At 31.3% G+C, this 13,142-nt stretch overlaps 1 protein-coding gene across 1 annotated transcript; it reads left to right on the top strand.

The window, feature by feature from the left end:
- The first annotated feature begins 8,728 nt into the window (after positions 1-8,728).
- LOC146528346 (BTB/POZ domain-containing protein KCTD9) lies at positions 8,729-12,317 on the top strand. The gene is made up of 6 exons (XM_085203365.1): positions 8,729-9,420; positions 9,789-9,988; positions 10,706-10,841; positions 11,361-11,435; positions 11,573-11,691; positions 12,123-12,317. The coding sequence occupies exons 1-6, from the start codon at positions 8,853-8,855 to the stop codon at positions 12,237-12,239; spliced, it is 1,215 nt and encodes a 404-aa protein (XP_085059491.1). The 5' UTR covers positions 8,729-8,852; the 3' UTR covers positions 12,240-12,317.
- The last annotated feature ends 825 nt before the right edge of the window (positions 12,318-13,142 follow it).

Genomic DNA, 13,142 nt, shown 5'->3' with positions numbered 1-13,142 from the left:
GATCAGATATATGAGAAGCCGGAGTGGTTGCTTTTCCATAGTATTTTGTATTTGTTGGCCCCCAATATATCGAAGACGATGTGTTCGGACCCCGATACTGTCCAGGGGTTGGTATTTGCAGGGTGATTTTTGGCTTATCAATCTTTTTAGGGGGTGGAGGTGGCGGATGATTGGGTGGTACATCTAATGTATCCATACTTAAATTATTAGATTCTTTAAACTTCAAAAGGCTGTGAGTTTTAGAGTAAATATTATCACAAACGCGATTTTTTTTTACTTTGGACACACTATATAATTATGTTCTCTTTAGACGTCCGCGAGTGCTCGACGTGGCTGGACACTGTGTATAAATAAACTGGGTTTAGCGAGCTTCCCGTGTCATCTATCTATCGTTTACGCCTAAATCTCAATTATTATATCATTATTATAAGTAATTATAATGAGAGCAGCATTTCCCGGAAAAAAGCTTTCCTCGTAAGCTGTGTGATAAAATTGTTATAGGTTATTTAGAACTGCTGACTCCAATATACTGGGCACTGATTTCAACGTTTAACCGAACTTTTTAATGTATATAACTAAAAACTTAATATTGAATTAATTTATGTAATTTCTATATTACGATTAACTTGTAAATACTGTGTGATATTGTAATAAAATGAAAATTTTCTTTATATATTTAACAATTCAAACATAAATAAGAAAATTTAACCAAATATGTAATTTAACCGTAAGTCAAAGGAATAAACCAATAAGCTTAATTTGACATTAACTTGATAAATTTGAAATTATTAAATTCAGAAAATGCATTGTTTTTTGATAAAATTATGAGAAACCAAAATTTTGTTGGACTTTTAAATATATTTTTTAGGCAAAAAAGTTACTTAAAATACTAAGCGGGACCACTGTTTCTTAATCACTAAAATAACAGAAATCTATAAAAACAAACTAACCGAATACCCTTTTATTATACCTTATTTTAGCTTACTGTACTGTATAAATAATTATATATTTGTACGGTTGTAGGTTCCATCTCAATACGCAATATCTCAAAAATTGAGCGAAAAATGGAGAACGGAGTGTTTTAACACTAGGTTCCGTACCTACCCTGCTATTTGAGGGACATATAAAGTGTAAAAAAAAATAAAAACCGTACAAAAAGCTCCACACAACCTTTTTACTCTCAAATAAAAGCTTATTGTCATAAATACGGTCATAATTCTGATTTTCTTGACGTTTCTTATAATATATATTTTTACGTCGAGTTCATCATCCCGCCGTAGCACTGCGAAGTCATCTACGTCATATACTTCGTGACTCACAACTCGTGTTAAATTATATGTGACAATATTTTATTCTTGCAATAAAATTAGGTAAATCGTATGTCTGTCTGTTGAAAATGTTTCATGTTTTTTTGCGCATTTTTACGAGTAACATTTTACTGGGTAGGTCTTAAGTGACTCAGTTCTTCATACTCGCTTATTTTTTTTTGGAGATTTTTGGGAGGCTTAGCTTATCGTTTGTCTGTCAAATTAAGAAAAAATCGTATATTAATATATTTTTTTCCATATTAACACTTGAAAAGCTAGATCGCTTTTCATTACATTTTCAGATGTGTCTTAGTATATACTGATAACTATTGTGTTTTTCTATTATAAGTAGATCATTACCATTTATATAGCGGTAAAAAAAATTATAACTTTTGTAAATTCTATAAAAATTAAACCGGTTAGGTGCAACTCGCACTTCCTCAAATATGGAGAGAACTAAAAACTAAGGAGTACTATATATAGTGAAATTCACGTGATATGTTATGAAAATATTCATCGTTTTCAAAGTATTGAAGTATTTTGTCAAATATATTAAATTATCATATTTCATCACGATTTTCTTTTAAATGTTTAAAATAATCTTAAGCATTATTGGCACATCTCTTGGAAATATCGCGGCGTCACGATGTCAACGCGGCGCCTGCCTGAGTCAGGATCGTAATATAGAGACGTTATATATTAATCTATTAGTGTTAAAGTGGTATAACTCATATTTTTAAGATATTTCAGATATTCAAACGTAGCAATAAATTAAAATTAAATCTTAGAATTATACAATTTGCATTTATCCAATTGAATATTAAAGGTACAGTATGTATGGTCTACGAGCCGTGGGCGCGCTGAAATTAGACTTCTATGACTTTTGTGCATGGTTCAGGAAGAAAATAATCAAATTAAATTTATTTTTTTAAATTTTGACTATTATTTTTATTTGATTTTGGAAAATTACATCAGCCTAGCTATCTATGGCGAACTAATTGCCTTCGTTTATTCAGTTCTTTAGTAATAGCTTTCTGAATAAGGACTTAATCCCTTTTTTTCTTCATTTTTAAAACATTATTCTATCCTAAGGAAAGAAAAACACTTACAACCTTTCTGTAATTTTTTTCTCATTTTCAAAAATATATATATTTAAGTCGCTCAGCGAGCGAAGGAGAGAGCTATGCTTGGGGTCTCTCTACGAGACAGAATTCGAAATGATGAAATCCATAGACGAACACAGGTTACCGACATAGCTCTCAAAATCTGCAAGCTAAAGTGGCAATGGGCAGGCCATATTGTCAGGAGGACCGACAACCAATGGGGAAGAAAGGTCCTCGAATGGCGACCACGTCTCGGCAAAAGAAGTACAGGCCGCCTTCCAACCAGGTGGACCGACGACCTCAAGAAGACAGCGGGAACCCGCTGGATTCAAAGGGCGCAGGACCGGACGAAGTGACGAGCATTGGAGGAGGCCCATGTCCAGCAGAGGACCTTAAAAGGCTGATGGATGGATGGATATTTAGGGTTAGGCCAGTTTTGTTTATGATTTGAAATGCGATATAATATTATATAATAAATAATATATACAAATTCCTAATCGCTATTTCAAGTTTATGTTAACATGTGAATCATGTATGTACCTACCATATATATTTTTTAATATTTATATGTAAAAAAAATTTACTCCTTTTTTTTCACAGTTGGAATATACTAATGAAAAAAAAATTGTGAAATTCGGAACCGCAGTGGTTCCGAATTTCACAAAATTTTTTTTTTCACCGTTTTCCACTTATATTACTTTTTTACGTTTAGAAGGACTCTCAATTCTAATATCTCAAATCTAAAAAAAAATGTTTCCACGTGCAAACTTTTCATCTGGAACAAACGCCGTGTGCTAAAAATAAATCATTTGAGAGCTTACTTACATACTTTAAAAGATTTTTTTTCTACGTAGATTATGATTAGTTGCTAAGTTCCTATACACAGTACTCTAACTATGGTTAGACAGTTTGTTTTTTCTATTATTGATTAATTTCTTGGTACCTATATGGCGTTTCGAGCGGTATTTATTGGTTTAAGATTTAATATAAAAGTAGTTTTTTCTCGTTTCCCTAAAAATTACTAAAAATCCTCACTCAGTTCTGCAGTCAAAACAACCTACATACCAAATTTCTAGTAGTTTCACCTGTCACTAAAAAAAATAGGTATTATTTTCATCTCCCCATAAAATAGTTGCTTATATTCTTCGTTTATGTCGTGGTGACAAGTTGATAGTCATAAATGAAATATGACAAAAAGTAGAAAGAGAAAAATATCTACTAAATAAATTATATTATATTTGGTGACAAGCATTTTATGTTTCTAATGGCTAGGTAAAAGCTGAACTTCTGAGGCATGGCATGTTTTGGATTATTTCTCCCAGTAATAGTTCAGAGAGAGACTATGATAGACATTATCTGTTAGACGTTGGAAATCGAACAGAATATACATAAGAATAGTATTTCAATTCAAAATTTAATTTTTCGCTCTGGTAGACAATGCGCGGCGTTAAGTTACGCATTGTCTGGAAAAGAGGTCACTTTTGGGTAAGCAGAGTGTCTTAATTCTAGATTGAAAGTTCTCTATGCCAACCCTGAAATGCGAGAGAAGACGTGAAGCTGCTATAATATTCTACTGGTAGACACGTCTCAACGGTGCCTGATTTCGATTATTTAATAAATCAACAGAAGCCTTAAAGAAAATAAATATTGAAACGAATCAAATTAAATTATACTAAATTAAAATCGTAGTTTAGTACTTATTTACTGTAATCATGAACTCAATTTAATTTTAAGGTAAAAACTTTTTGTGTACTTTCGTAATTAACACCAGTCTAACGTTAGATAAGCCAAAATTTTAGAGAAAAAATTTAAAGTAGCTAATCTTTATATTTCAGCTAATAATAGGAAACTCAGCTAATTTTAAGTTATTAATACAATACAAAATTATATATTTAGTAAGTATAATTATAACAACGACAGAAACAAAAGTAATATAATTATATTTTAAATATAAAATGGAAACCAAAAAGATAAAGCAAATAGTTTAAAATATATAAGAATATGAGAATCGAATAGATTATGATAATAGAAATGAGAACGTGTGAGAAACGTGTCTTAACGTTTCCACGGCTGTAGTTTGAAATATGAAACAATACAAGGGAATATTTATTTAAATTAGAATAGAAACGCTATCGTCATAGTCAAAAGAATTTGATTAAATATACTTTATGGTCAAGAGTTCAATTTACACTTGGAAAACACGGTGTTTTTATTTCATAATTTTTAATTTTCGCCTTATGATGAAAACTACGGTGCTAGGTTCCGCCATGGACTTTGATTCATAGAATAGACAGAAAATGGCGAAAACAACGACATATAGGTATATTTTAATCTTTTTTTATATTCTAAAGTACGAAAATAGTGTGAAAATAAAAAAAATCACGTTAAAGTTATTTCAGATGCAGATCGCCACTGCCGACAGATACCTTAACAATCTTTCAACAGCACTTTAAATACACTACAAAGATTACGCAACGAACTCATTTTGCATAGTTTATTTTAAATTGAAATTGTTTACGATCTATGAGAAAATATTTAAAATGGAAAACTATTTTTACTTGATTTTAGGTAAGAAACGAAGTATCCTTAAGGAAATAGCATATCTTTATTATAGATACAAAAAAAATTAAACTTAAGAGTTGTTATATTCGTGAGTGCAAAGTACCTAGTTAAAAATGCGTGAATCTTTCTTCTTGTCTAGATTTGGGGCCGTCGTGGCGCAGCGGCACAAGGCTGTGGCTGTAACGCGACGGTTGTGGCTTCGATCCCCACTCGAGGAAGTGAAATATTTATTTACATTTCCATTTCTTCGCTGGTGTCGAGGCAAGCGCGGCGTTGAGTTCTACCACTCGACACGAAAGAAATAAAGTGGGGAACGGAGTGTATTATCACTAGGTTTCCTCTGCCTACCCTGCCGTGAGCGGGATACAGCGTGAAGCTGATATGATTAAGTCGATAGGCAAAAATCAGACATACAAATACACATATACATATATCGAACGTAGGTACATATATTTTTTTTCGTGGAAAGCAATATCAATTTTCATCATATATAAACTGTCACATATATTTTAGTTCAAAACAAAATGGAGTCGTACATTCGTGAAACGAAATTTAATAAAAACAATGTTCGAGATTTTTTGACTTAGCGAGGCTATCGGAGTGTAATGAGCGCGACGGTTGTGAATTCATTTCCCGCTCAGTTATATTGGTAAAGGAAACGAATACTACAACATCTATCATGTCTGCACTTTGGGTAGAACGTAGAGAACAGTGTCCTAACACTAGGCTGGCCTTGTTTAATCAGCTATGCATGAAAAGTCCAAAATATTTTCTTTTTTCCGTATTATTTTACGTTTATCATGTGTTAATTTTAAATTACTTTAAACTTGTCTAACCAATTTAATTTAAGATATTACGAATTCGACACTTGTAGTGTGACCGAGGACGAAAGTAGACCTTAGCAAATGCCTTCAGACAGTAGGTAAGTGAATTTAGCTTAACTCTGTTAGATCTGCCCAATTTGAACTTAAGGCACTAGTTTAATAACTAAAAAATCTAATATCAGCTTTACGCTATATCCCGCATACAGCAGGGTAGGCAGAGAGAAGATAGTGTTAAGACACTCTGTTTTCCACTTTCCACCAACCAATTTTTTTTCGATGCATTGCCTATTAAGTGGCGGCACTCAAGGCTGTGCTCTCTCCTTCGTGCCAGAGCGAAGAAATGACAAATTTAAGAAATAATAACCCACATTCGTCGCGTTACCGTCATACTCCTGCGTCACGACGGTCTCTAGTTTAGTTTATAACTTTAAAAGTTAAATTTGCAAAATTTCCTATACTTCCTCAGACACTTACAAATGATCTTTGTATGAAGAAAGACAAAGTAAATTTAACTTCGTCACTTTAGCTCTTGTATGTACCTACTCGTAAGTTTGAGTATGCATTCTAGAAGTACGGGAGAAACAGAGGAGCGCGTCTTTGTGAATGGCACTATATATGAAGTGAAAACTATTTTAAGAAACGTTTATATAAAAATATTTATGATTTAGGTATATTAAACCTTTTTGTCGTGCATCGATAAAAATATGTAGGTTATACGAATACGGGTACAAACGTTATCACCAAATTCATTTATTTTCAATTGAATTTCAAAAGCTTTTATTTCATATTTAACCCAAATTAAAGAAACTGCCCAAAGTAAAAAAATATATAAATTGAAAAGAATTTTTAATACACTTATTTTTCATAATTTTTACAAGCTATCCAGAATTTATTACATAATAAATTAACACATGAACACCGACACTGTATAGGAGTATAGTGTAGAAGTAGATCATTTAAATTATGTGATCGACGTAAACTAAAGTTTACAGCAACATCAGAGAGGACAGATTTAACGACGGCCATCTGTCGTGTATTGAAATGCATGTACGAGTAGATAACCTCTTTACGAGCCAATAATATGACTGTTCGATTACTAGGTAGTCGATTTCTGTAATTTACTGGGAAATTTGTCTCGTTAACATGAAAATGGCTTGTATAGCTTATTTTTAAATGTTTATAATTCTTTGAGTTTTTTTCCCCTAAAAGATCCAGATTTCGTAGATTTGTGAAGAATTACAACTATAAGAAGTAGTAATTATAGTATTAATTACTGTAAAACTTTTTCCCTCCCTCCGAGTGGAAATCGGACCCACATCTGTCGCGGTTATAGTCAGATGCTGTACGAATGTGCTACTTATATTTTTTATTTATTTCGATGGCCTCTATAATTTTTGGTTTAAAGTTGAAAAGAAATATAATTTAAAATCATAAATTTTCTTTTTTTTTTACAATTGTGCAATGTACTAAGTACTTTATATTATAAAATTTGGGAAATATTTTTTGATATAGAATAAAAGTTACATAATCAGATATACGTAATAGACATAATACCAATAATAATTGACATTTACACAGATAACATATTCCCTAATTAATGAGGTGTTATATAAATTAGGATTATGGTACAATTGTGACAAACACAATCAATTGGTGATAATACCTCAAAGAGCTACGTTTTCCTGTGATCCCTTTGATTACAAATAAAGCCCACGATTCTGTTTATAATATAGTCTATAGATTACAAGTACTTGCCTATTGTTTAAAAAATATTAAAATCATTTAATTTTAGAATTAATATTTAGATTTTATTGGAGACTTTGTTACTAGATTTTTTTAAGTTAAATTCAAGTAAAATACTGCATTTAAGTATTTTGTCAGCTTCATGTCGTATCCAGCACACAGCTAGATAGGCAAAGGAGACCTAGTGTTAAGACACTTCGTTGCCCACATTCCGCCGAATTCAAAGCGCGCACTCCAGAGCAAAAATGAAAATATAAATTTCAATGAATATTTCATTTCCTCGAGTGGGACCGAATCCACAACCAGTCGTGTTTACAGTCACACTTTGTGTCACTGCGCCACAACTGGCCTCATGAAGTATTGTTGTTGAATATTACGGTATCACTTTGAACAATTCACTGCAATGAAATAACATTTTATTTAAAAAACATGCAGTCAAAAATAAATAGTACTTGAGACATTGGGTCTCAAGTATTTTTTGTTTTCTTTCAAAGAAATAAAAAAATATGTTCTTTAAAAGAAATCAATAGAATATAAAAAGATTTCTGAACGTTACCAGACTGACAATCTTAAAAAGATGTTGCCAGCTTACAAGTATTATCCAACAATGTATACAATTATCTTTTCCTTTCTCATTTTGAGTATTACTGACAATTTATGATACTCTTCAATTCTTCCCCCTTTGAAGTTATATGGTATAAATTGCGATAATTTTGTGAATCATTTTAAATATTCAACGAGAAAATACATTGATGGTGTATTCTAGTCGGCAGTGAAGAACCGAGTCACTTGACACAAGGTTTTATGTCATGGGTTGAATACCAATATTATTATTTATCAGCTTCACGCAGTATCCTGCACACAATATACCATCAAATTTTGGAGGAATTGTGTGTTGAGTGGCAGAACGCCGCCTTTTACCGCGATACCAGAGCGCAGAAATGAAAATATAAATTTAAATAAATATTTTATTTCCTCAAGTGGGGATCGAACCCACTAGCAGTCGCGTTTTACAGTTACTCTTAGAGTCTCTGCGTTACTGCTGGTCTCGAATAAATATATATATGTACATGATAAGGATTATATAAGTATTTCTTTAGTAAATAACGGGTTATTCCTAACTGCAATAGTGAAACACTGATTTTTGCCTCCCTGACAATTGACAACTGTCACTTATTTATGACATTGACTTAAACACTAGCATGTAGAAAATGCGACATTGACAAAAATTTTTGCGTCTACTAATGCAAAATCTAGCCATTCAGGAAAAGAATTATAAGCACTTACTTATATAAAGGTCATTAAATATAATAATGAAACGAGTCTTTATATATAGAAATAATTCAGATAATGATGGTAAACTTATGGCCGTGGAAGACACGATTAAAGACTTTAAAAGTGCGATTGCTTCCCAATTTCAAATAGAAGTAGAGAACTTGAAATTATATTCAGTGAATGGGTGTGAAATAAATGACGTGAGAGTAATAAGAGACGACGAAAAAATATACTTATCTTCTGAATGTGATAAATCTAGTAATACCTGTGATATGTTAACAAATTCGGTGAAGAACTTGCATGTTTCTAATGACAAAGACAGGACAGTTTCTGACTGGATAAGACTTAATGTAGGAGGAAAACATTTTGTAACCTCTCGTTCTACCCTTCTCGCAAAGGAACCATTGTCTATGCTTGCAAGAATGTTTGCTGATGATAATAATATGTACTTAATGAATCCTAGTGCTACTGATGAGACTGGAGCTTATTTAATAGACCGTAGCCCTGAATATTTTGAACCAATTTTAAACTATTTAAGACATGGAAATGTAATTTTAGATAAGAATATTAATCCTAAAGGTGTTTTAGAAGAAGCTATATTCTATGGTAAGAGAGCAGAGAGGATTTATTTATTCATTTGGGTAATATACACTAAACTAATATTATGCTGGTGTTTAGTACTTGTGACTCACACATGCAGCCCAACTGAGTGTGATGATACAAGGCAGTGCATGTAAGGAAATTAATTATTTAATTGAATACTTTTGATAATTTCCTTGCTCTTGTAACACAATACAAATCATAGTGTTGAGTTCCACCACTCCACATGCAATGTCTTGAAAATTCAGCTAAAAGGGGAAGATGCAGTGTCTTGACACTATGTTCCTCTTGCTGACCTTAATTTAAAAATATCAAAAATTGTTTAGTGCACACATACAATTGAGTATATTCAATGTACTTTGTTGATGTTACAGGCTTAGATTCAATGATACCACAGTTGAATCAACTTATTGAGGAATCCTTAAGCCTGAGTGGCAGTAATAAATCGCTTACCAGAATGGATGTTATCAAATTAATTATAATGACACCAACTCAATCTGAACTACGGTTTCAGGGTGTAAACTTGGCTGGGGCAGATTTAAATAGATTAGATTTGAGGTATATTAACTTTAAGGTAAAAATTGTATTTGTTTTATAATATTGTTGCTGTTCAATTAAAGAAAGAATTGAGGTCATTATAGTGGAGTAGCATTGTATGATTGTAAACACAATACTTGTGGGTTCAATTTATGTTTATAGAGTGGTCTAGAAAATATAATATTTTTATTTCTTTGTTTTGGTAATAAGACATGGTGTAAGTTTGCTAGTTTGCTTTGTAATATAACCTATACTTATATACACTCAGGTTACAGCATTAAGCTAAAAAAAAATTAATTATATTACATGATAGTTTCACATTTTTATCTCACATCTATGCTATATGGTAGGTAGTAAGAATTTAGTTTTAAGATTAGAACTACAATATACTTAGGAGTAGTAGAATTACTTCACTGTGTCTTAACATTTTTCCAGTGAAAGTGAAAATAATTATTTATTTATATAACCATTGTGTACAATGGCCTCAAATGACAATATTTATTTATATTTTTAGTCAGCAAATTTAATATAGTATAATCTAGCAATCCAAATGTGGATTAATTGTACAATTTTTTTAAGTATATTAAGTAGGATAAATATGTTTCAATTTTGAAATAATAAATATACTTGAATTTTGTATAAGATTGCATATGTGGAGACTTTAATAAAGGGACTGTTGCATTTTTCTTAGGTTATTAATATTTTTTGTTCATGTAAGATAACTATTATTTTCTTTTACATATAATATTTACAGTATGCCTGCTTATCGAAGTGTAATCTTAGTTGGGCTAATCTATCACATTGTTGTTTGGAGAGGGCAGATCTTTCTCATGCTAATTTAGAAGGAGCTCAGTTACTAGGTGTTAAAGCATCCTGTGCTAATATGGAAGGTAGGTTTAATATTATATTTACGTATTTTTTTTAACTTCATGTTGTATCCCACACTTAGCAGGGAAAGCAGAGGGAACCTGGGAATCTAGTGTTAAGGAACTCTGTTCCCATTAAGACACTGTATCGGAACTTAACGCAGCGCTTTGCCTCATTACCAGAGTGAGGAAATGATAATATTTAATATTTTATGTGCTCAAATGGGAATCAAACCCACAACCTTTTGCCTGCGACAACTAGCTTATTTATATGTATGTCATATACTATAATATATTAAAAAAATAGATACTCTCTATTTCTTACCCGCGTCTTCCCACCATTGTTAAATAGACATAATATAAACATAACAAAAAACTAATAATTCATCAGAAGTATTTTTGATTTGCCGATTAAATTAATTATTTGCGTGTTCTTACAGAAAGCTACAATCAGTTATAACATTAATTCTGTAGTTTACAATATAAATGATAGTAATAGATAATGATAAGTATAGAAAACTAAAAAAATAATTTTGTTTCCAGGTGCTGTTTTAAGGGGATGTAATATGGAAGATCCAGCAGGATCTAAGGCTGTGATGGAAGGTGTCAATTTAAAAGGTATACGTAATATAATAAGTTAATAATATAAAATTAAATTTAAATTCTGTTGACATAAATTAAATATGCTTAAACTAGCAAAAAAATATTTTACTTTTATTTATGTAAGCAATCTTTTTACTTATTTCATATTACAGGAGCAAATTTAGAAGGTAGTGACATGGGAGGGGTAAATTTACGTGTCGCAACATTAAAGAATGCCAACCTTCAAAATTGTGATCTCAGAGCTGCAGTATTGGCTGGCGCTGACTTAGAGGTTTCCTATTTTATTATTATGACTGTTGGGATAATACATTAAAAATTGACCATTGAGATGCAGTCGCTGCAAATGTGACGGTTCAGGGTTCGATTCCTACTGTTCAATATTTTCAATTCCTCGATCATGTAGAAAGACAGAGCACATGCATAGAGTTTTGTGATTCAACATGCAATGCCTCCAGAAATCGGCGGAAAATGGGAACAGAATGTTTTAAGACTAGTTTCCCTTTGCCTACCCTACCGTGTGTGGGATAAAAACTTTTTTTATTTATACTGTAATATAATTTAAATTACACTAAAATATTATTTTAGATGACATAAAAATTTTAACATAGCAGCATAAATTTCTGTATATTGTCTAAGAACTATTTACTACTTTAGAAATTTTATGTAAAAATAAATAATAACATATTTTTATCAACTTTACAGTGTTGCGATTTGTCTGGAAGTGATCTACAAGAGGCAAATTTAAGAGGAGCAAATTTAAAAGATGCTGCGTTCGAACTCATGTTGACTCCGCTACACATGTCTCAGACTGTTCGATAAATTATTTTATTATTTAAAAATGTATATTGAAGTTATTTATAATAATTATGTTTATACTAATAAATATTTTTTTGTTTATATTTATTTTTCCATTTGAATTATTTTACCTGTACTTAAGTTAAAGTAGCTATATTAAAATTGATATTAAAAGTTGTAACATTGTGGGAAGACGTCTAGAACTGTGCGCCGTTGAATTTCGCCACTCAACACGCAATGTCTTGATAATTGGAAGAAACGTGTTCCTAAAGAATCTTAGCACTAGGTTGCCTCTGTCTATCCTGTTATGCGGATGTTATGTCCTGCTAAGCTGCTATACAAAAAATCAGCCTTGCTTCTATGACAGCTTAAAAAGTTATTCGATTTCGATTCTCGATAAAAATATCCATTGCATTAATGCAGCTAGCAGTCAGTATTGTTTTTCGTACTGCTCTAATATATTTATACAACAAGAATTTGTCGAGAAAACATACGATGTATTGGACAAAAATAGGTAGTTAAGTAGGTACCTACTGTAAAATTGTAAATCTAATCTCAAAAGATTACCGTGCATAACATTGTAAATAAATGTGTAAAAATACTCTTGGAATAAATTATTTATCATTCTTATTTATAAAAGTTATTATATAGTAAAAGTTATTATATTAATTATATAGTGCCCAATGACCTAAACAATAAATTTATGTGATTAAGATATAAATATTTCACTTTGTAGTGTAGGTATACGCATTTGTGTAAATTATAAAGAAATAGAGGATTTGGTAAAAAAATATCTTCTAAAATATATTCGACGATTTAATTAAAGTTAACATTTTTTACAGACATGCTATGCAATCGTTAGGTGATTTTTATTTTAAAAAAAATCTCAATGACGTTCCGTGTAAAGGAACGTATAATATTATTAGG

This window comes from Heliconius melpomene, chromosome 19 (assembly GCF_056956725.1).
Source record: "Heliconius melpomene rosina isolate 202511_hmr_F chromosome 19, ASM5695672v1, whole genome shotgun sequence".
Classification (NCBI taxonomy): Eukaryota; Metazoa; Arthropoda; class Insecta; order Lepidoptera; family Nymphalidae; genus Heliconius; species Heliconius melpomene.
This window is presented reverse-complemented; position numbering and strand designations above follow the sequence as displayed.

Bases quoted from the DNA above. Each gene is read 5' to 3' on its own strand.
- LOC146528346 (XM_085203365.1), top strand. From the start codon at position 8,853: ATGAAACGAGTCTTTATATATAGAAATAATTCAGATAATGATGGTAAA. The intron at 10,842-11,360 runs GTAGGTTTAATA...TTTTGTTTCCAG, and splicing joins ATCCTGTGCTAATATGGAAG to GTGCTGTTTTAAGGGGATGT. The intron at 11,436-11,572 runs GTATACGTAATA...TTCATATTACAG, and splicing joins GGAAGGTGTCAATTTAAAAG to GAGCAAATTTAGAAGGTAGT.